At 38.9% G+C, this 24965-nt stretch overlaps 2 protein-coding genes and 1 non-coding gene across 3 annotated transcripts; 1 reads left to right on the top strand and 2 right to left on the bottom strand.

The window, feature by feature from the left end:
- Nucleotides 235-7939, bottom strand: LOC8078015 (actin-related protein 4). The gene is made up of 20 exons (XM_002465958.2): nt 7770-7939; nt 7581-7672; nt 6386-6559; nt 6221-6294; nt 5777-5857; nt 5242-5302; nt 5121-5170; nt 4367-4421; nt 4088-4165; nt 3952-4005; nt 3018-3071; nt 2879-2939; nt 2612-2663; nt 2086-2152; nt 1768-1827; nt 1611-1673; nt 1412-1474; nt 990-1054; nt 726-794; nt 235-643 (listed from the first exon to the last, which is right to left on the bottom strand). Exons 1-20 carry the CDS (start codon nt 7780-7782, stop codon nt 598-600), a joined length of 1332 nt encoding a protein of 443 aa, XP_002466003.1. The 5' UTR covers nt 7783-7939; the 3' UTR covers nt 235-597.
- Nucleotides 11344-11415, bottom strand: TRNAT-UGU. Its single transcript has one exon. It is a non-coding gene; the product is annotated as a tRNA-Thr (tRNA).
- On the top strand, nt 14047-15515 carry LOC8078014 (aquaporin TIP3-1). Its single transcript, XM_002468616.2, has 3 exons — nt 14047-14325; nt 14414-14670; nt 14795-15515. Exons 1-3 carry the CDS (start codon nt 14178-14180, stop codon nt 15203-15205), a joined length of 816 nt encoding a protein of 271 aa, XP_002468661.1. The 5' UTR covers nt 14047-14177; the 3' UTR covers nt 15206-15515.

Genomic DNA, 24965 nt, shown 5'->3' with positions numbered 1-24965 from the left:
ATGAACCATAGTGCACAGGGCATTTTTATTTTAGAATACAGTCACGCTACGGCAAGAATTACCGGAAATTTTAGCAGGAATCGTTCAGACAGGGATTTTGCAGGAATCGTCCAGTAAGGGAGTACAGAATGATTACGTCATCATCTTCAACCCCTCCGCATGTTATGGTGGGTCTGCTAGTTCACTGAACATCTAGAGTTGAGTGTTGCTGAAATCTCGAAACAAAAACACACAGAAAAGCGAACTGCGACTGGGATTTAAAGAACCCAAGTTACAACAATCATCTTGGCTCTTAAGTGCTGGCAATAGGGAACAGTTAGCCCCGGTACAGAACAAGGGTCTCATCTCATTGTACAGCAGGGAGAATAAGATTCAGCGTATGAATCTACCATTAATGATAAATATTTAGCTGGCCCAGTTCTTAGTAACCCTTACATCACCTAAAACTAACTAGTCATGACAACAATTAATGTCACTTAAAAAGAGTCTCGAGTCTTCATTGGCCAACATGGCAAGGCATCAAGCTGTTGTACACAAAGAACCCTTTGGCAACAAAGGCTCCTAAAGCATATTATTGGTTGTACATATTCCCCTGCTTCAAGGACACTTCCTTTGAATATAGGAAACCCCATGCTCTTCATACCTGGCACGAGATACATGGCGCGACTTATCAGGTGTCCAGGGCAAGTATAGAAAACTGAGGGCCTATAGAATATCAAGCTTACTCTGCTTTGGAGAACCACATTTGCTGGAACGACCCAAGGGATGCAAGAATGCTCCCTCCAATCCAAACACTGCATATGAATTCCAACAAATCAGCCATGTCATTTGTAAGTAGCAGTAGGTTATTACCTACTCCCTCCATACCAAATTATAAGACGTTTTGGCTTTTTCTAGATACATTGCATAGCAAAAGCTATGTATCTACAAAAGCCAAAATGTCTTATAATTTGGAAAGCATGGAGTAACAGGTAATATAATAGTCTAACCTGAATCGTCTCTCTACTGAGTTTCCACTTGCCATGACTTTAACACGAGCAGCTTGCGGAGACTCCTGTAATAATTCAATGTGGAAATAATAACCAGCATAAAAAATGAGTAAAAATCGTGGGTTCACCCTTTCTAACCAACATGAACAAAGAGAATTGTTTCATAATTATCAATTAATAAGGTCACAAAATAGGGGAAATATATGTGAACTAATATGACACTCCCACCATATCCAATTGTAGGTACCAAGCTACCGATAGTCTGTATACTCTATTAACCATTACTTTTGTAGTAGTTCCATAGTTGGAAATCAAATTATACTGAAATGAAAATTTTAAAGCACCTCATATAGTTTCAGTTTAATACAAACCTAGATATTACAAGTATGTACTTGTGGTTAAAGAGCTAAAAAAGTTTGTACCTCTAATACTTCTTTCTCTAGGCGCTCCTTTAACTGCAGAATTGATGATGAACCACCAGAAAGCTATACAGAATAAAAGTTTGCAGATGTTAGAATAGCATAGAAAAAGGATGCTGCTGAAGGGACTAATGTCGCATGCACATGCTGCCATGCATGATACATGTAAAGTAGTAAAATGCTCTGGAATTCATGTCCTTACCAAGATATTGCTAAATAGCTCCTTTCGTATGTCAACGTCACACTTATTTATGCTGTCAATGACCTGGGTAGAAACAAAGTACCAGCAACTTTAGCTATATATGCCAAATTGCCATGCTGCCTGCAATGCAGAACAGTACAGGCTTCATTCAACTTACCATTCGTTGAAGGCCACGGACTGGTGTTGAATCTGCAAATCCATCAATTCCAGGAATAGTCTGTTGGTCAGAAAATTTGTGAGAATGAAGGCCGGGATATAAGGTGAAAGAAAGCAAGTCTGCTGAGTTCAAACAATTATCTAAACCACTGTTAACATACACTAAACAAGAAAGCAATGCACTAGGGTTTTTTCTGCACAATAACATGGATCCATTACAAAAACCAGTGCAGTAAAAAACACAGCACTAGAACAAGTTAGGTGATTACAACCTAATTCAAACCAGTAAGTACTACAGACCCCTTTCCTCGCTACTCACCTGGGATAGAGATGGATTAAATAGAATATCAGGAACCTTGAATCTATCAGCGCCAACTTCAATAGTTCTGCTCAAATATCAGATAGTTAAGAATCCCATAAACAGAACATGCCAAAGAAAAAAGAAACAGAAGATTATACAAGAGCAGTGGAAAAGATGGGATGCATCCACCCTCTCAATGCATCTGTAAATCCCACCTCAAAAAACACATGTAATTTGTTATTAAAAAAATCCAACTTCTGTAAACAGTAACTTGTCATATTGATCCCCAGTCTCAAACCCCAATTCATCAGATGTTGAGTTAAATTTGTTTTGTAGCATGATAAACTAGGTTTTTATCAAAATTATTAAGTCAGAGTTCCTCATGCAGTCATGCTCCATTTTTATGCCAGACAGATAAGGGAGCACAGATGCACCGATATTTAGGAACGGTGAATAAGCCCTACAAGGTAAAGTAACACATATTCTTGACATGGATGGATTAAATAACAAGCAAATAGGTACTCATAGCTAAAGTCTAACTTACTGTCCATCAGGAAGCTCATATGAAGTCGTAGGAACATTTGCATATGCCACTTCTGCATGAAAAATAAAGCTGGGAAATTAAGTGCTATAACATAACAGGAAATGTAATGAAAGAAAAAGGTTTAAAACCCATAAGTGAATGAAAGAAATATAATTTATGTTGCATTCAAGGTACACATAAAAGAAACCAAAGGAATATTGAATTTACAATAGAAATAACACCAAAGATAACTGCTAAATAAGTATTACAGTTACAACAATTGTATACCATCAAAAGCAGTGTCTGGAACTCTGCAAACAGACTCCTTGACGTCACTAGCAATAGCTCTCTGTAATACAACGGATCATTATTGAAACCATAAAAAAAAAAGTTTCAACTGCATACAGAAAAAACTAAAAGAACATACCATGCAGTACAACCTGTAACTCTCAGTTGTGTTTGGAAGATCAAGATCTACAATCTGAAACAAGGACAAACATAAACTCACATAAAAAGTACATGTTGTCTGGCTGTAATCAAAACCATTACAGGACAGCGCTCTGTATTGCAAAGAGGCATAGTGCAAACATTTTTGTAGTATAGGGGTAAAGATAAGCAAATACAGCAGTCAAATGAACAAGACATTATACATAAGCACGAATAACATATTAAAACCTTCAGAATGGGACAAGTAGTAAGAAAACCATCACAGAATTTGTGATTGCCCCCAATTGCAAAGAACAGAAACTAAAATAATCACACAAACTCCAAACAACTTTAAGCGATACATCAGAGAGGAGGAGGGGGGGGGGGTCTGTATCCAGAACTTCAAACTATTGTTTTTACTTGGATTTGCTGACATAGTGGTTACTGGCTACCAGGTATGAAACAAGTTCCAGATTGAATTGAATGAATCCAAAGCTGATATTTCTGACTCATAATTGGAATAACACCTAATTTGAGCTGCTAATGAAGTCAAAAAATAAAGAGCTTGTGTTTGTTTCCGGCTATCTCATTTTTGCATTGGTTGCATCTCTAACTATGAAAACAAGCCCATAAAGTCTTCCTTTTTTTTCTCGAACCAGCAGGAGACCTGCCCATCATTATATTAAGAGCAAAATACAATACAAGCCCAGCAGGGCCTTAAAACACACCATTAAAAAACAAACACAAAGTACAAGCCCCTAAAGTCTTGCTAAAGTATTTCAAGCATATTGGTAGATCAGCTTACATGTGACATAGCAATATATTATGTATTAATAAAGGGGTACAATTCAGTGGTATGTTGAGTTTTCCCTTGGTTGAAAGAAAGCAGACAGAAATGATTTAATATCAAACATAATTTTACAAAGAAATAGCACCTTATATTCTCCGGGACTGGTTTCCTTCTTCTTAAATGAATATCTGGGCCTAATCTGGATAGTAAACAAACAGGAGTGAACAGGGCAGCAAAAACTAGTATTAAACAAGAGGCAAAATTGCAAGAGAGAAGCTTACAACGATGCCCTTGCTCTCCAAGCTTTTCATCATACAGTCAGTTAAAAATTCACCGCCAACTGGAGAAGTAGCCACAGACTGCAATCACAAATCATGTTTGTGTAGATAAGAATTTAAGATTGAAGTGTTGTTAAATACTAGATAAGCATTGGTTGTTCATATTTTCAATTGACTGAACAAAAAGCAAAAGAAATATAACTAGACACGTAAAGTATTGCATCATACATTTTTCTCTTACAGATAGTTATCAGCCTATCACCTATGAAAAGTATAACGTACCTTTTGCAAAACAAAACCATCATGCACAGCAGAAACCACAGTAGACCCACCACCACTGCACCAAAAATGGCCACATTATCATATTCGCTATGTTTCTCATGAAGAAGTCCCAAAGGCCATCGGGAATAAGACAAACTGAACCAATCATAATATTGTTACACCAGCTTTGTCCCAAACAATGCTCAACCAAAAACGTTAAATAGTTGGCCACCTCTCATTTAGATGGCTAAATGGGCTAGACTGCAAATTGACAAGCATGGCTGGCCAACATGTAGCATTTAAACGGGCTAAGTGGCTACTAAGGTGAAAAATGGTCCCAAACACATGGCAGACTTAAAAAATTGAGACAGTCCAAAATTATAAAATAACAGTAATGGCTGCACCTAAAAGCTCAAAAGCGCCAATCAACTCAATCATCAACTAGCACGTTAAACCAATATGACAATCATAGTAAGGGCACAGAACGGTATAGAATCTGTTGTTACAGAGCATCAACTTTCAGTTTCTTAAATTATTTTATTTCCATGGAGTAGATGATGGACTAATAGTACCTGTGCAACTGTGCCTAACTAATGATGCAAAGTTATAGTTTTGTATATTCTATATTAAAAAAAGAGGAAGAACCAATGGAAGCAGACAGCAAAGGAAGATGCATTCATTCATGAATTCACCAATCTAACATGAGCAAAGGGAGCTATTGTTTCATACGAGAAAAGGTATCTGCTTAGTGGAATGAAATGAAGAAAATGCTCACCTGTCAACCACCAAAGATGTAGCTCGTCCAGACGCAAAAGATGTGAGCACCTGATAGCACAATTGACAATCAAAAAATAATAAAATGATTGCAACAGGAATTAATCATGACAGAGGCATACTGCATTTTTGGCTAGGAACAGTGCTGGCACTTTGTAGCTCTCAAACATAAGTTCCGCTGCTCTATGAAAACATGGAAAACTTTGTCAGACATGAATGTATTAAGCCTTTCTGGAGTCCTAATGAAAGACTGTATATCAATTCATTACAAAAATAGTTTTGGATATACTATAATAAATCCATATTCCAAAAATCCATTAGCAAATCATATCCCAGAGAAAATTAGGTTGTTAAAACCTTTCTGCCATGATATAAGCGAATGACAGATATATCAACATGATTATTCCAAAAAAAAACACCAACAGCCTTAAGTCCCAAGCAATTTGGGGTAGGCTAGAGGTGAAAAGGCATAATGATAGTAATATTTGCAGTCAAAACCATAACGATAGCAATATTTGCAGTCAAATCCATAATAGCAAATAGAAAATCAGGTCCTGGTTAATAAAACTGTCTGTCACAAATAGGAAACAAGTAGTACTGCTCTATCACCCAAAGTTTTGGTAACACAAACATATTAAATACAAAGCATGCACATACTTCTCTCTTTGTTGAGCAGTGTTTGTAGATGGTTCAGCTATGAGCATGGGATGCTCTTCAGGATTGATCAACAACCTCCGTCTGAAATGTGGAATAAGTCAGGTGGACAGTAAAAGGCAAAGAAATAAGTGTCTTATACATATTACAGAACCACGTCAGAAATTGAAAATCCTAATTTAGCTAGCATTGGCTTATGGAGAAATAATACCATCCCCATCAATTAAATGAAGCCAGAAAAATAACAAATTGTATCTTATTAGCAAACATAGCAGGAGATTTCACAATCAACACATGCAACCAGCACACTGGGCCAGGTGAACAGAAAGTAGCAAGAGTGAAGAATTAACAATGTTCAGATTCAAATAATACCCTAGAATACGATCACAATTTAATTTAAAGAGCAGAAACTTCTCAGAAACACATGAAATAGATAACAAAATTCACCTGAAAGCATGATTCCATATATTATCAACAATATCCCAATCAGTTACCGTTCCATCTTTCATAGGTGAAATCACCTGCATGGGTAGTAGGTGAAAGACCATCAACAAAACATAGTTAACAAAGTTATGGTATGAGTGTTAATTCTATGTATGTGCAAATACTAACCTCCATGTGATCCCTCCTGAACTCCAACTCTTGGCCTACATAAAGTTTGCGTTTTGTTTTGGCTTTGTCCACATCCATAGGCTTGGCCCCATTCTTAGAATCTGATGCAGAGTCAGCTTCCTTCTCTGGCTTGGGGTCATCCATGCCTTCAGTTTGTTCAACTGAACCAACGACCTAAACATGTCAAAAGGCACAGTAAGAATTTGTTATAGGTAGCTCACAACACTAAACATGTCAAAAGGCACAGTAAGAATTTGTTATAGGTAGCTCACAACACAATAGGATTTATAAACCATGGCAACTGTGCTGAATTAGATATTAAATAGTCAACTCTGAAACCTTCTTTATTGATGCTGCTAATACAACATGGTAAATCCTTAACATTTGTGAGTTTTTCATATTCGCTGTCTTCCCATTCTTCTCAACAGAGTAGTGTATCTAAAATCCTACTCCCAGAATGCAGTACTAACTAATTAGGTCCATTAGCTATAGGGGATAGCGTCACAACATGGACATGGTCGAAACTAGGATAAGAGAAGAAAAATTTCCTAATTAAGAACTGGTACAGAAGATGTGCTTTAGACTATCAGTCACTTCCATGGGATCTAAAATTAGCCTCTACAACCAATAGGAGGCAAGCCAACAAAAAACAGTAGCGCAAAAGCTCCCAGCACATTCAAATCTTATAGTGTTCGTTATATGACTTGACTGAAGATACCTGCACGATACCCAACAGAGAGCCAATAGCGCAATACTGACAACTAGTCACCGTTTGGGCTACACCACAGGGCTTGCAGCAAACATAAAGCTGAACCAACTTTGTTGCCCGATAGCCGATAAAGAAGTATGAATGAATACATTTAAGTCAGAAATTGAGCCGAACCCACCTAAAATTGTAAAACAAACACAGGATACACCTGCATCAACCCAAGTGAAGTGGTAGTCTGTCATGTTTGAACCTAACATTTGGTGCCAGCAACCATTTTCTTTTCTAGAGTGAGCAACCTAAAATGCTTCAGTCAATCAAAACGAGTGCGCCAACTCCAGTGCAGTACAAGCTTCCTAGAAGCGCATTTCACACCTAACAGCTACAGACACCTTAGAAGTTTCCAGACTGTGACCCTCTAGAAAAGAAGTTCGGAAAGGACTCCAGAACAGAGCGAGTTTGGAAGCAGCAGATAAGCATTTGTCTCACCGAGGGGAACACGGCCTTGGGGGTGTCGTCGCCGGCGTAGCCCGCCTTGCAGCTGTAGGAGCCCACATCTATGACGATTGCCGAAACCTCGTCTGCGGAGGCAGAAGGGAGCGGTGGGCGCGTGAGATCTCCAGGGGTTTAGGGTTTAGCGGGAGCAGGAGGGGGCTGGGGGAGGGTGAGAGAGCTTACCTCCGCCGTACATGGCTGGAGATCCAGGGAGGGCGGGAGCCGTGGGTTGGCGAGGCGGGGAACGCAAACCCTAGCTCGCCGGAGACGGACGTGGCGAGGGAGAGGTTCCTAGCGGAGCCGAGGGGGCGAAGCCAGAGGGGTTTTGCTTCACGTGTTTGGGCTTACTTGGCGGCCGTGCACCTTACCCGCTCTATGGTGTGGCCCACCTGTCACCCGGGGATGCCGAAGAGCGGGAGATTCGATCTGCAGAAGCTCCTCTCCTAATGGATTTCTACCGTGTCAGTCATCGTCACAGAACAGAAAAAAAAACATGGCTTCACTGTCCGCAAAAGGTTAAGGCCTTAGGCCTTGTTTAGTTCCTCAAAAATTTTACAAAACTTTTGATATTTCCAGTCACATCAAATTTTGTGACACATATATGAGATATTAAATATAGATAAAAAATAACTAATTATATAGTTTGTCTGTAATTTGTGAGATGAATCTTTTAAGCCTATTAAGTCTATGATTGAACAAAATTGATCACAAACAAACGAAAGTGTTATCGTGCCCATTTCCCAAAATATTTTGGAACTAAACAAGGCCTTAGTTTTTTTAAAAAAATACAAAATTTTTCATTCGTCACATCAAATCTTGCGGCATATGCATAAAACATTAAATATAAATAAAAAAGAAAATCTAATTACATAGTTTACCCGTAATTTGCGAGACGAAACTTTTGAGCCTAGTTAATCCATGATTGGACAATATTTGTCAAAGAAAAATGAAAGTGCTATAGTTCCATTTTGTAATTTTTTTTGAACTAAACAAGGTCTTGGTTAGTTGGTGGAAAATTTTAGCTACTGTAATATTTTTGTTTGTATTTGACAATTATTGTCCAACCATAGACTAACTAGACTCAAAAGATTTGTCTTGCAAATTGCAGATAAACTGTATAATTAGTTATTTACTTTATCTATATTTAATGTTTTATATATGTATCCAAAGATTCGATGCGACCGAAAATCTTGAAAAAAATTGAAAACTAAACAAGGCCTAAGAGGTGAGCAACACGATCCTCTTTCTCTACCAAGTCACGATGCTACTAGGGTCTTGATTAGATGCAAAAAAAATTACAAAATAAATATTGTAGCAATTTTATTTGTATTTGATAAATATTATTCAATCATGAATTAACTAGGTTTAAAAAATTCGTCTCACAAATTACAGACAAACAATGCAATTAGTTATTTTATTTTTTTATATTTAATGTTCCATGCATGTGCTGCAAGATTCAATATGACAACAAATCTTGAAAAATTTTGCAAAATCTTTTAGAAATAAACAAGGCCTAAGAGATGAGAGTACTAGATTGCTGGAGATAGAGAAGATGGATTACAAATAGGGAAAATCCATTCCCCTTTTTATTTTTTATTGGACCCATGTGTCATTCTTAGCACTCTTATTTCCTTTCTCCCTCTTTTCTCTTTCTTATCTATATTCTCTCACGGCGATCATCTAGCTGCCATGGCTAGAAGCTGACCACCTAGCGCGCGGCAACAACAGCTAGGCGTCGCAACCGTCCTAAGCTTTTGGCACGACGCGGCGGCGCCCACTGGCTAGCTTATATCACTGTTTGATGACCAGTAAATACATTACAAGGTTTATCCAAGACGATGCTTTATGAGCTTTGGCATACGCAGAATTCAATGGTGACGCGCGCCCGGTGTTGTGGCGCTTGCTCCACGAGTTGGTGGACCTAGGTGTTAGTGACATGAGAGAGGAAAAAGAGTGTGGAGGAAACTAGTGTTGGGAAAGGAATTTTGAGAGCGTTTTTCTTTGGCTTTAGTCCTCTTTATTGCTTGGTATAGGGAAAGGAAGATTGATTTTACTCAATCTTGTTGAGTTGCTCTAAGTCATGGCTTTATCTGTTTAAGTAAAAACAGCTTTAACCCTTGATGTTTTATTAGTGAAACCCATCTCGCATAGCCATTCGATGTTCTCAAGTTCTAGAGATTTTAATTAACAAGGTCGCCTGTGAAATTGTTAGTTGTGTAGTGTAGTTATGTTGAAGGAACTGAGACTGCTATTAGCTCACATATAGAACACATATATGTAATTGTTGCTGAACAGCCATGAGTAATTCAAACCCACCCAAAAAAATAAAAATAAAAATAAACTAATAAAGTTGGAGCTGCTCAGAAGTTATGCCACATTAGAAAGACCCGAAATATGGCGCAGATTAACGGTGTTTCTTAGGGCATGATTATTTTCACATTTTTATGTCTTTCAAAACATAAATGAGTGTGACTTGTTACTATGCCCACGTTTATACCATTGGCTGGCCAAACTCGGACGAGCTGGGAATCAACTACTTGAGGGCTAGAAAAATGAAATGTGTGCCAAATATTCGTTAGGGTGCAAAACAACCATCATTGTCCCCAAAGTAAATAAGCTCAAACCTTGGCTGGGCTGCCGCGTGCATCAATCCAAATGCACCTAATAATTTATACGAGTTAGTGCGTAAATTTGTTGTGTTTAGCTAATTGTTATTGTTTCAGTTATAGGTATATAACGTCTCGAGTCTCGACAATAGAAGGCTTCGACGAAAGAGAGGAAACGTAGAGTGCATGCATATGAACAGGCCAACAACACATTTGTTCATTATGTTAGATGGGTGGGTGTCTCGACGAAGAGCTTTAAGTGAAGATGAAAAGTGTTTATATTCATATTCATCATCATCATCATCACACTATAAAAGAGCGAGTCTTTTTAAGATGGCTCTCTCTCCATAATAACCGTTCGATTTAAGCGACGTACTATGTGAGCCCTCCATTATCCAAGATCTTACATATAAGATGTAAGACTCCTCTCAACCTAAGACTCAATCTCACATCATCTCGCATAGGACTCGATCTCATGTACGACTCTATCTCATGTATGACTCCTCTCAACCTAAGACTCAATCTCACATCACCTCGCGTAGGACTCGATCTCACGTACGACTTCTAATTTAATAAATATATAGTTTTTTTCTATTCTTATCCAATCTTCGTTATATTGCTAATTCGTTAATGCTCTTTGCTAATATATATAAACACATATTTTTATCCATCTTCTAGACAATATTGAGATTTTATTGACGCTTTTATTGATATATACATTGAGAAATAAGGAATGCTCTAACATAACATTAATTGTGCAATGGTGTTTTTGAAAAACACGTGCGTGTCGCACGTGCATATTTGCTAGTGGAAAAAACATCACAGTAATATAAGGGAAACAAAAATTTATATGAACACAAGCACATCATTGCACCAAGTTTGACGATGTACCTTTGTGGCATTTTGCATGTAAATGCCTAAATCTAAATAAATGGCATAAAACTTATGGCCGAGAGATGAGCAACAGAAGAATATGAGAAAAAATAATTTTATATGAACATAGGCAGATTATTTGCGCCAAGATTGGCAACATATCTATGCAGTGGCATTTTGTGTGTAAATGCAGTGACATATATACCGAGTAATAATAATATAATAACCGGTTTATAAGTGGCGAAATACATGTTAAAAAGGATGAAGCAAAATTAAAATGCCCCCACGCAGGATCGAACTACGGACCTTCAGTTTACAAGACTGACGCTCTACCACTGAGCTATAGGGGCTTTTTGAACGTGCATTAGAAAAATGGCTAAATTACGTCTATTAGTGGAGGTTAACCCCAATTGCATATGGCTTCGATTTCTCCTCCGATTCGTACTCGGACAACCGCAGTATACTTACACCCATTCAAATCAAACATCAAAGTCGCACGTCATCTTCATCGAATTTCCTTAGGATTCAGGCAGCGCGGGGCTCCAAGGTGGATCGAATTTGAGAATTTGGAGACGTTTGGTTTAATTAACAAGAGGTAGAAATCATCAGTTCCCTGTCCATCATCCATCAAATAACCAGTCGAGCTGAGGATCAGAGATCGGAGATCGCAAGACGCTAGTCCTCTTTGTTCGGTGGTGAATGATGAGTTTCTGCCACTTGTACACATGCTACCAACTGATCAGATCGATTGTCCAAATTTGTTTAATTACCCTTCCCTTATTATGCCAGAAAGACAAAGTGAGCCGAGCTACTTCGAACTTCCATTTTTATTTTTTGAGCAAAATTGATCATTCAGGGCTGACCATTCATTGTTTCTCTGGACCTGACCATTCAGGATTCGATTCTTCGATATATGCACTTAGGCTACTCACAATGCAGACGCCGCCTTTATATTGCACCGATCGAGGTCCGACTGGCCGCCAGGCGCCGCGCGCTGGGACTGGAAGGGAGCGGATACGGTGAGGGAACGACGACGACGACGCGGCGCTGCTGACAGCTGCTGGGCTGGGCGGTCAAGTTTTGATGGCAGCCGGCACGGCGTTGGTGGTGACGGGTGCTTCCGACGACGGACGGTGATCCGGAAGCGGCGCAGGCCATGCGCAGGGAAAATCGCCTACGACCCTCTCTCATCAACACCGCCGGGCATGTGTGCTGGTTAGTCGCCTATCTGCTGCGTAGGATCTTCTACAAGGTGGACGAACGGCTTATCTACCTCCGCTCCAGGTGGAGGAGAGACAGGTCGACTAACTACGAGTCCATAGACCAACATCTCTTGAACCAACTCCTTAGGTAATTAGTACTGCTCTGCTCTGACGGGATCAGTTCCCCCAACTGATCAGGAATACAATTCCTCTTTGTTTGAACAAGAATTGTTTTATCTTGAACAATTGTTGTTTGTCACCATTATCCTCTTTGTTTGAACAATTGTTTAGCTACTTCTGTGTGTACGTAATTAATTGCATAAATTGTCTCCGGTCCTAGAGGGACCAAGGGCGAACTCCAGTTTGTGCATTCCAATCGGGGTACTTGTGTTGTGTCTATTGATCTCTTTGTTGGTGCTCTCCGAGCTAGAATCTGAATTCAAACGTAGTGTTGTTGATATAGTTTTCTCCGTAATGTATATAATACGTAATTTGGAAACTTTAATCCCTCCGGGATCCCAAACTTTTCCCTAGGTGGGTAACATGAGGATATTATTTTAATTATCATCTTAGTTCTTAATGAAGGGTTTTCAATCCTTGGTTTTGCTCCCCCTTCTTCCAAAGTAGGCCTCAATGTTGATTAGGGTGCACTGAAGACCCTAGTTGCTGCACTGTTTCACATGCTTGGTCCCATAGCATCCTAGGGGTGGACATAATGGAAGGAAGACCGATTGAAGACCAAACCGAACAAACTTACGCCAACTTTGTGGCTCGTAAGAAGAAAACATGGTGCTTCTCTTGTAACGACTCAAATCTTAATTTGTATGTTAAGCATGTGCATCACAGGCATCTCCAAAGAACTGGAGAGCATGATTTGAATACTTTTGAACTTAGTTTCAGATTTCAAACCTTAATTTTATATGTGCTTTGTGAATTGGATTTTATGTGCTATTAAATTACATGATATTTCAAATTGCAAATTTACATACTTTTACTCGATTTTGGGGGAAAATGTTTTTGGGCTAAAACAACTTAGCCGAAGGGCGCATTGAAGTTGTTAATTTGTACACAACGACCATGGCATTGCCACGTCCCTAACACCACATTATACACAGCAACACAATATATACTTGTAGTTACGGAGTACACTACATAGCAGTATAGTTTGTGCCACAAAACTGTTCATCTCTGGACACGGCTGACGGAAAACACACGGGGAAATTGTGCTCGCTTAAAAAAGTAGCAACGCCCAACAAAGAACTCTCTAGTAGCTAGACTGGATAAACGTCCGACGTGGTGGTAGAAACGCTAGCTTTTGAACCGGCCGTGCCCACGCACGCTAGAAAATAAAAGGCCATCTAAAAAATGCAGAAGATTTAAAAGCACAAAAAAATCGAAGCAAAACATGGATAATAGCTGGCCTGGCCAAGGCCAGTTTATTAGGCAGCACACAGAGTACTGACAGTAGATACATCAAAGCCTGATTTTCCAGGCCACTTCTGCCAACTGATTTCCAGGCCAAAACGACGACACACATCAAAGCTTGCACGCCAGGCCTTTGGATCCACAAGAAGGAACTGCCTGACGTCGAAACGCATGCATGCAGGTGTGCATCCATCGACGGCCGTGCTTTGCTTTATTCCTCCGACGGCGGATATATAGGATCCGGTCCGGTGTGTGTGACTGACGAGGCACCACGCACGCCTGCATACGGCAAATCGTTGCACGCTCCAAAACGTGACGCTCCGTCGTCTCTTCCGATCTCCCCCCGCGTTATAAGCACCCTCGCCGCCAGCCCTCATCGTTATCCCTACTAGCTCGCTGCCAGTGGCAGTAATAACCAGGTCTCGATCGGATAATCCGATCTGTAACCTAGCGCCTGACAGATTAGATAGATAGATCAGCTAGCCATGAATATGATCAGGTCGGTACGGCGCCGGTTCACCGTCGGCCACATGGCCACGGCCACGGACCCTGCCACGCTCCGCCGCGCCGCAGCCGAGCTCCTCGCCACCGCCATCTTCGTCTTCGCCGCTGAGGGCGCCACGCTCTCCCTCGGTACCTACCCTGCGTATACACGTTGCTGTACGTACGTCGTAACCAACTAACCTCTCACGTGTGCCTACTACTTACATACGCTACGCAGGGAGAATGCACCGCCATGACAAGGGCGGCGGCGTCGTGGGCGGTCTGGTGGTGGTGGCGCTCGCGCACGCTCTCGCGCTCGCCGCCGCCGTGGCGTGCGCCGCCAACACCTCCGGCGGTCACGTCAACCCGGCCGTCACCTTCGGCGCGCTGCTCGCCGGCCGGATCTGCCTCGTCCGCTCCCTCGTCTACTGGGCCGCGCAGCTGCTCGGCGCCGTCGCCGCCGCGCTCGTCCTCAGGCTCGCCACCGGAGGGATGGTACGTGTGTACTCGATCCCGTTCCCGTCGATAAACTGAAACAGCTAAGCTACATAAAACTGTCGCCTTGCATTGTGCAAGCTGACTAACGCGACAACTAAACACACATGTTTCGTCCACGCAGCATCTGCCGGAGTACGCGCTGGCGGGCTGCGTGAGCGGGTGGCAAGCGGCGGTGCTGGAGGCGGCGATGGCGTTCGGGCTCATGCACGCCTACTTCGTCACGGTCATGGACCACCACACGCGGAGGGTCCGCGCCGGCGCCGGCGCCGGGGCCGTGGCGGCGCCGCTCGCCGTGGGGCTCCTGGCGGGCGCCAACGTGCTGGCCTGCGGCGCGCTGGAGGGCGCCGTGATGAATCCGGCGCGCGCGTTCGGGCCCGCGGTCGTGGGCTCCCGACGCTGGGGAAACCACTGGGTGTACTGGGTCGGGCCCATGGTCGGCGCCGGCCTCTCCGGCGTCTTGTACGAGCACCTCGTCGCCGGCGGGGAGGAGGCGGAGCCCGCGCCTAGCTGCGGCGGCCGCCGTCGTGAGTAGAAGACTTCATACTGGACGTCGTGCGCGTGCCCCGCTCTCTGATGAAGAATCTTCTGAATAATAAGAATAAAAAAAAAACAGCTTGCATGCGTGCTCAGTTGTGTCTGTCATCATCGACCATCAGTAGAATGTTCCATGTACTCTTATACTTTTGTCGTTGCTTTGCTTCAGTGATCTCGCTTCTGCGTTGAGTGTTCGATCGATCGATCGATATTTAAGCAATTTCTGAAATCTCTTTTATGTATGTTTTTAGCCATTTTTGTTCCTATAACAGGCCATTTTAGTGATGATAATTTATATTTAACCTACATCTACGGACTGAGTTAAGATACTACTTTCACGTTGATGCTTTAAGAATGAAGATGTCATTTACTCATTTTCGTTCCTAAAATAAGTCATTTAGGCTTTTAGAGCTATTCGTCTGTCTGAAAAGTTATGACTGAAGAAAACTATTCATTGATTTGTTTTGAGGAAAAAAATACCTAAAGTAAATTTTTATTTTGTTATCGTCAGGAAAGTATTTTTTAATCACTCTTCTTCTTCTTCTTCTTATTCTTGGTAAAACGATACAGATACAGTAATAAAGTTATCCTAATTTCTACAGTACGCTTTTATTGATCAGAACAGTTTATTTATTTTGGATGAAATAATTCTTATAATAATGAGGTACAGAAGAACAATAGTTTTGCTAAATCTTAAAAACATTCTTACTGGTAGAATTTCAGGTTTTTACCTATTTCTTTTTGCTAAGAGTATACTTTTAATGACTTGCGAGTAGAATTCCCGTACATGCTTGGAACATCTTTCTGGTTTAAAACATTTATTATTCTTCTCCCGATTGAGTTTTCAGTGGATTGCTAACAAAAAAAAATGCCCAGCATTCTGGAGCATTTCATGTTTTGTTTGAATCCTCACATCTCCAACCCGGCAGCTAGTCCCCCGACCACCCAACACACACAACATCACACAACACCGACCACAACATTTCCTTTGTTTTTTTTTCTGTAGAGAAAAGAGATACGAAAACTTCTTTAGCGTTGGGGAAGCACTCTTACCTTAATCGGTTAGCAGATTTGTTGTGGTGGAACCTATCAGCCAGAGGTGGAGCCAACAACTTCGATTAAGGAGGGTCGAACAAATAGGATGATACACATAAGTATATATTTTATTAAATTTTTAGTAATTTTACATGTATAGTAAGTATTCATAACAAAAAATAAATGAATTGTCGCATTTCATAATACTATGATTAAAAATAGATGAATTATCGTTTTTGCTGTAAATTAACAATATTTATAGAGATACTTAACTAACTTTGACTATGTTACAACTTTATCTTTGTCATCCCCAACTCGATGGCATATATAGTCAAAACAGGTATTATAATTTTGTAAAGGAAACTTTGTTATTAGTGTAAAAAACCTTAAACGGGCCTTAACTACATCACTACATGTCTATATATATGCATAACCACTAGTAGAGAAAATGACTTTCAGTTTAGCATATTAGTCTTGGTATAAATGGACTCAGGATTAATGTGATCATTAGTCTTGGGTCCAAGTTTCTTAGACGTCGGAAAAACTTTAGTCCCAATTGGTAACATCAATCCAGATTAAATATAGACCTTTTAGTCTCGTCTAGTGGTAACACCGACCATAACACATGAACTCGGATGGGTGCTACAACGAGCATGTGACCGCCGTGACAGGTCGGCGACGAAGCACATAGTTGACGGGTGGTGGAGTGGGTCCAATCGGCGAGTGTTGCCGCGAGCATGCGGGCTTGGTGAGTAGTGCAACAGCCTGATAAGCTCTGACCTGAGACGGAGAAGACAATAGAGTGAGGGAGGGAGACTCCAACAAGTGGGGCCCATATGCAATGAATGGGAGAAAGAGAGAATGAGGAACTGAGAAAGTGACAATTTTGTCCATACAAAAAACAAAGTTATTCATATGTCTGTATAGTCGTACAAAATATCATATTTTTTTGAGAATTATACAGTATAACGTAAACACATACACATGTATATACAGACCTTATAAATACATGTACGCAATAAATGATGATGCCTCGTCCTTATTAAGATGTAAATGTCGAATTTATAATGGCATAGATGTAATTGATCTTTGTTTTTTTGGCCCTGTTTAGATTTGAATTTTTTGGCCCAAAGAGAAAAAAATTTATGGAATTGGGGCCTGAGAACTAAACGGGGCCAAAAAATTTTGGGACAAAAATTTTGGCTGCAACTGTGCACGCACTCCCATAGAAGCCCACCAACGACAACTGCAAATGCATGTAGCCCAAGTTGTGTCAGAAAAAATTTTGCCAAACTAAACACCTAAAATTTTTCGCGTGTTGTGACCACAAAAATTTTTACCACTTTAGCCAAAAAATTTCAAATCTAAACTGGGCAATATGGGCCCATGTAGTCTTTTCTTCACCTACCATCACAGCCCATGAATGTCCAAGAATCTTTTTCTCAAGGGCCCACGAATGTCCAAGATTTTTTTTTCTCAAGGCGATTTTTTTTTTGACAAGTAGGCAAAATTTTATTAGAGTTCTTGCAATGTTTGCCTCGTTAGCGCATTCATGGTGTTTGGTTACGTCGAGGAATAAAATAACATTATTGAAAGAAATCTAAGATAGACATAGATGCAAGCTAGAGCTTAGGTGTCTCCAATGACGTTGGCGAAATCATGATCTAGCAGAATGTAGCTACGTACGTGTGTGTAGGCGTTTTCAATGATGTTGGCGAAATCGTCAAAATTAATAAACAAGTACTTTTTAGTCTAGTTTTTCAGTGAAACAGATAGCATATGTTTCAGCTAAACGATCAGCTGCTTTTCACGGGAGCGTGAGCTAAGACTATCTCCAACAATTGTTACCCAAAATACAATACTCATTTGTCCTTTGGGGTTCCATACCTATTTTTAGTCTTCTCCAACAACAAGACCTAAGAGACAACACTCTCTGCAAATAGGTCTCAAGGAGAGAGGATACCTAAATTTGGGTTATGCCTCTCTTGATACACAAAATGGGTCTTCTGTATGGGTACTCTGTTTGGAGGCTATAGGTATTGTGTTGAAGACCCATTTTGGGTTTGGGTTCCCAAATGGATCTCCCATTGGAGACAGCCTTAGTGATTTGCACTCATCTGGCTAAAAAGCTATGGTTGAAATATTATTTCCTGTTATGGTAGATCAATTCGGCGAGCGAACAAGCTGTTCGAGTTGGGACGCCGGACACGCTAGTGAGGTGCCTTTTCTGGTGTTTTCACTACCGATTGAACATTTGGTCCTTGCGTTAGAGCTAGTTTCGGATTCCTGCTAGAGCGTGATGATCTGGTTTCGGATTCCTGCAATAATCAGCAGTTCAGCTTAACCTTGCTAGCAACGGTGATAGTTCGTAGGCACGTCTTTTTTATAGACAATTTCGTAGGCACGTCCTGTGCCTGCTCTGCTCTTAATTAGAGTGGTTCCAATGCTAAATTACTTTTCAAGAAACTTCTAAACAGTTTTCACCAGAACTAACTAATCGTGTGTTTGTAAAAATTAATTTAATAAAATACCCAGAAGAGATTTGATTATAGCTAACATAAAGTAAAACAATAAATACCTAAGGAGGGAGTACTAATAAATCATTAATCTTTCATGAGAAAATGAATCACATGAATGGTTAAGGGCTTCTTTAGCAGAGCTCCATCTAATTCTTTATCTGAAAGTGATTCTCTTTGGTTCTCTAGCATAAACTCTTAAAATTACATAGAATCAGGAAAAGCTATATGTTTTAGCTCTCACCCTCTTAGTTCTATTCATTTTAAAGAATCACTTTAAATAGGAGAGCTCCCATTGAGTTCATCGGAGAATCAAGTCCGAGAGCTCTCCCATGGGGCCTAAGGCTAGTCTCAATGTATATTTCATGGGAGTGTGACGCACATTAAATAAGATGCCACATAAGCAAAATTGCTGACTTGGCAGAGTCATTAAATGAAGGAGTTTCATCAGATGAAAGAGGAGTTTCACCCCATGAAACTCATCTTGCTCGGTTACCTAATTTATAGTCTTGGTAACTGTGACATGAAACTATGCATTGAGACTGGCCTAACAACAATGACGTTGATTAAATGATTACACACATAAATAGAACTAGCTGAATAGGAAAACAAATAAAATAATAATATCTCCTACTCCCTCTATCTTAAACACAACTAGATAAATCCCTCGTGTGTTGCTTGAGGATTTTTTTTTAAAAAAAGTATTATATATATAACATTATTGTATGATACTAAGTATATTTTATATACATATAACATTATTATATATAAAACATTATTGTATTATATTAGATTTGGTAAACAATCGCTGAGCTAATAGAAGAAAAATAATTGAATATTTGATTGCATTGTAGAGAAATAAGTGATCAAACAAATAATGTATGTAGATGACTTATATATATTAATAGATTAATTATTTAAAGTATTTCACATGATATAGATGACATGATATTTTTGTAATTAATATGGAATGACATAAACTTAGTGGGGAATGGTATGGACACCTTGCATGAAGAGATAGAATATTTAGTGGATCACTTAGTGGAGAATGGTGTGTGACACCTTATATGAAAAGAGAAATCATCTAGTAGGATTTAGCTTTATAAGAGTATATGATATAATTATCATTTTTCGAGGAGGCTCACCAAATCTATAAATAAATTACAAAGGTGCCGAATAAATATCATTCTAATGGAATATATATTTTTATAGTAAATCTAATGAAAACATAAATATTGATAATGATTTTAAAATTTTAGTTTAACATAGAAAAGTTTGAATTATTCAAAATACAGAATTGCCTACTTTCCATCCTGAAAAAAAGACTACAATTCTAAATTCAAAATTTATCTTAAAAGAACTGCACCTGTTAGGGGTATGTGAGACCCACGCATAAAAAAAGTTCCTTCCTAGCCATTTCTCCAGGTGTACATGCATGGAGAGCCTTAGGAACCACATGTGTGATCGGCTGCACTATAAGGTCGGTTTCAGTAGAGGTTTTACTAGGATATCATGCACATTTATTAGAGCGTCATATCAGTAAAACTATACTTTTTGCATAAAACGGAGAGAAGAGAGAAGAAAGTAGTTTCACCATGGTGAAACCCCGCGGGCGTTGTTTCCCACGCGGTGAAACGGGATGAAATCCCCACTGAGGGCTAAATCGTTTCACAATCTTGCATGTGATCCAATCATTTTGCAGTAATTAAATGCTTTGCTTAGCCTAGAAAACGTTAAGGTAAAACTCATGCATTGTGGAGGTTGTTTCATTGTTCGTTTCATTGATGCCTGTCAGTGGATTTGTTTTGGAAACAGTACATTGAAACGGACCACTAAGACTGGCCTAATAATAATAATGAAAAAAAGACACGAACTTCTCATCCACTCGTTTATGCCTTGTTTGCTTCCGTAGATAAAAAGTTTTTAAGATACTATAGTATTTTTGTTTGTATATGATAATTATTGTCCAACCACAGAGTAATTAGACTCAAAAAATTTGTTTCGTAAATTATAAGTAAACTATAAAATTAATTATTTTTAATTTATATTTAATGTTTCGTATATAGAAATCTTAAAAAAAATAGATTTCGAGTGTAACAGACAAGACCTCAAGGTGTATTTATGTAATTTCACATCTATTCTTGGCCTTGTTTAGTTTGCAAAATTTTTGGTTTTTGGCTACTGTAGTACTTTCGTTTTTATTTGACAAACATTATCCAATCACGGAGTAACTAGACTCAAAAGATTCATCTCACAAATTACAGATAAACTGTGTAATTAGTTTTTATTTTCGTCTATATTTAATGCTCCATACATGCGACCAAAGATTCGATGTGACAGAGAATCTTGAAAATTTTTACGAACTAAACAAGACCTTGATTTCTGTGCTCAGTCCTTGAATTTGCAGCTTTTTTGGATGAAGAGAGTAGACAAAACCACGTGAAAGTGGTCAAAGGCTGGCACGCATAATGCGTGACAGCTGCCATGTTAGGGATGTTTGGAGAGGTATAAAAGTTGATATTGTCGGTTTTTTTTATTTGACAATTAATGTTTAATTATAGATTAAAAAACTTGTCTCGTAAATTACTTTGTAGATGTGTTTTTAGTTTTATAAATAGTTTATATTTAATATTTCATATATGTATCCAAACATTTAATACGATAGATGTTAAAAAAATAGGAGTAACCAAGCAGACCTGTGTTGGTTCTATATCTCTTCCACGTAACTGTTGTAGTACTCCTCTATTCTTAAAAAATGTAATTCTAAAATTGTGTCATATTTTAGTATAGACCAATTATACATAAGAAATTATAAATACGTATAATGTCATAAATAAATATTATTAAATTAGTTATAGAATATGTTTTTATAATAAATTAATTTAAAATCATAATATGAATACTATTTACTGGAAGCTTTGTTAAATATAAAGCATTTTAACTGATAGTTGCATCTTGAGATAGCAGTAGTTCAGACAGCTTTTCCGGCACTAAGGACTTGTTTAGATGCAAAAGGTTTTTGGATGTAGTATTTTTCATTTTTATTTGACAAACGTTGTCTAATTATGGAGTAACTAGGTTTAAAAGATTCGTCTCGTGATTTATAAATAAACTGTGCAAATAGTTATTCTTTTTATCTATATTTAATACTTCATGCATGTGCCGCAAGATTCGATGTGACGGGGAATCTTATAAAGTTTTAGGCTTTTGGGCGTATGTAAACAAGGCCTAAAAAGGGTGCTTCTGTTTGAAACAAAACTCTGCTAACAATCGGTGCCGTGAAATTCGAATGGCCTCTATCCGTGATAGATTTCACTGCGGAACGGAAGTTTATACTCCTAGATTAGGACTCAGAGTCTTGTTCTGGTTTCGGACTACCTCGTACAAGAACGAAGAATCAGCACTTGCCGTGGCCCGTGGCTGCAACCATTTCACACCGTGTGGCCGATTCTAAACTTTCGAATCACCGAAATACGGAGTACTTTACTTTCCAAAAAATTTTAAATATTGAATCAGCATGCCATTTTCATAAAACGGTTTAAGATTCTTAAAAAAGACTAGCATCGGATAGATAATTGTGGACGGAAGGAGTATTAGTAAATCATTAATAAAAATAAATTACATGAAAGATAAGACAAGGTTAATTATACACATATCAAAACGTCACTTATATAATAAATAATTTAATAGCACCTGTAATATGAAATCGTGTAAAAAATGGTTAAAGCTGACACACATTAGTGCGTGACATCTATGGTAACAAATGGATTGATTTATACTATAAAAGATAACATAATAAAATAAATCATATGTCCACTAATATAATAGATATTTTAATATTACTATTTTTATATAAAATTATATAAAAATAATCTACGCTGTCACATCATATAACGCGTGACAGCTATAATAATAAATACATTAGATTTCTTTCTCCTTACACTACAATCAAAACAGTTTTTCTCTCTCCTCCCACTAGCATCGAAGACAATTTTTCTCAATCTTCCCACTTTTCTGAAAGCTCCTCCTCCCGCTTGCATTGCATTGAGCTGCATGCTGCGACGGCAACTCTGTGGTCACTCGTGTGGCTTCCCAAAGTTCTCATATTCGGGCCTATTCGGGCCCTGTTTAGTTCCAAAAATTTTTAGAAAATCCACACTATATCCCTTTCGTTTGTATTTGACAAATATTGTTCAATCATAGACTAACTAGGCTCAAAAGATTCGTCTCATCAATTCCGACCAAACTGTGTAATTAATTTTTATTTTCGTTTATATTTAATACTCCATGTATACGTCTAAAGATTCGATGTGACGGGAAATCTGAAAAATTTTGCAAATTTTTTTGAACTAAACAAGGCCCGAGAAAGAGGAATCCAGAACCCTACTAAGTTCTAAGTCTGTTCTTGTTTAGTTCCCAAGATTTTTCAAGATTTCTCATTACATCGAATCTTGCGGCACATGTATGATGCTTTAAATATATATAAAAACAAAAACTAATTACACAGTTTATCTGTAAATCGCGAGACGAATCTTTTAAGTCTAGTTACTCTATGATTAGACAATATTTGTCAAATAAAAACGAAGTGCTACAACGTTGTTTTTCAGAAAATTTTGTGAACTGAACAAGGCCAAACATAGGAATCAGTAATACAGACTACATCAAGCCATGTAGTAAAAGTGATCAGAGGCTGTCAATCTCCAGCACACGAATGCAGTGTGCTAGGTACAGAACTCTGCTTCGTTGAAATTCGATTGGCCTTGTTAACCTTTCCGTGTCAAGCATTTCACCGGCGAACGGAATTTTATACTCTTTCTAGTTTCTTTTTTTTCTAAAAAAATAAGAATTATATTAAAACTCAGCATAGCGTAGCTTAAATTTGCATATAAAAAATCTAAGATAAAAATATACAACATATGCTTTAGAAAGTACTGCAAACTGATTTGTTGTTGATAGATTTAGATGATAAGCTCAAGTGAACAGGTTTGTTTCAGGCTTTATTTTAACACGCAACTGATATTCTATATGAACAGTTCTTATGTCAAATTTAACAATCAACCTTGACATAGGTCGGTTTGATTTGAAGCGGTAAAGTTTACCGTCCGTCACATCGAAAATTTAGACACATGCATGAAGTACTAAATGTAGACTATTTACGAAACTAAAAATATGGCTAGAGAGCAATTTACGAGATAAATCTTTTGAAACTAATTAATCTCTGATTGAGCACTAATTATTAAATAAAACGAAAATATTATAGTACATGTTAAACTTGAACACCCTAACCAAACACCCCCTAAGATCTATCGTTCTACAACTAGTACAAAAAACATATAAGAAACTTAATAAAAAATACATCTCAAACCATGAAAGATACAACATATGCTTTAGAATTTCACTCCATAACCGTCTAGATGAGATATGTAGTGACCTTGACTGTCGTGCTCGGTTTGAGTTGGGCCAACTCCTACATGAGCGACACCCATTGCTCACCAACGCTAATGTCGAAGTCGAATATGTGGATTCAGGTGGCGCCACCGAGCTCGTCGAGCATGGCCTGGACCCAAGTGAAGTGAGTGAACTAGAGTGCAGGACAAACCTCGGAGAAAACCTTATAGGCGTCGATCTTAGGAGCATATCCACCGAGTTGAAGTAGAAGGCATCAGTGGTGGTGGTGGAGAGGACGCCACACAATGCCTCTTGAAATTAGAAGCCAAAGCGGAGCAAAAGCTAGTATATCGCAGACATTGAAGATGTTGCCTGCTTTGTCAAGTTTGGCTGTCTCAGCAAACTGCTCCACCACAGCTGTTTTGATCTTGGTCGCTTCTCTTCCCTTAATCGTGCTAGACGCTATGACTCTAGACCAACTTAGTTTTTCCAGGATTCTCTCCCCTTCCCATTTCAATTGATCACGAAATTCGATACTAGAGAGCAATGGAGAAAATCCCCTCAATTCTTTGTTTCCTCTCGGTGTCGCTTCCACCTACTGTAGCCTGGCTCTCACCTCTCCTTACTTGAGTGTTGCTTCCAGAAATATAGAATTACATTTTTTTTAGACGGACAAAATATATGAAAACTACATGAGAGTGGAAAAAGGGTGGAGAACATAGGCCCTTTTTGGTTGCACCAGTTAAAGTTTACTATCTGTCACATTGAATGTTTGGACATATGCATGAAATATTAAATATAAACTATTTACGAAACTAA

Source organism: Sorghum bicolor, chromosome 1 (genome assembly GCF_000003195.3).
Source record: "Sorghum bicolor cultivar BTx623 chromosome 1, Sorghum_bicolor_NCBIv3, whole genome shotgun sequence".
NCBI classification, from domain to species: Eukaryota; Viridiplantae; Streptophyta; class Magnoliopsida; order Poales; family Poaceae; genus Sorghum; species Sorghum bicolor.
The sequence above is the reverse complement of the archived record's forward strand: the minus strand, read 5'-3'. Positions and strand labels throughout refer to the sequence as shown.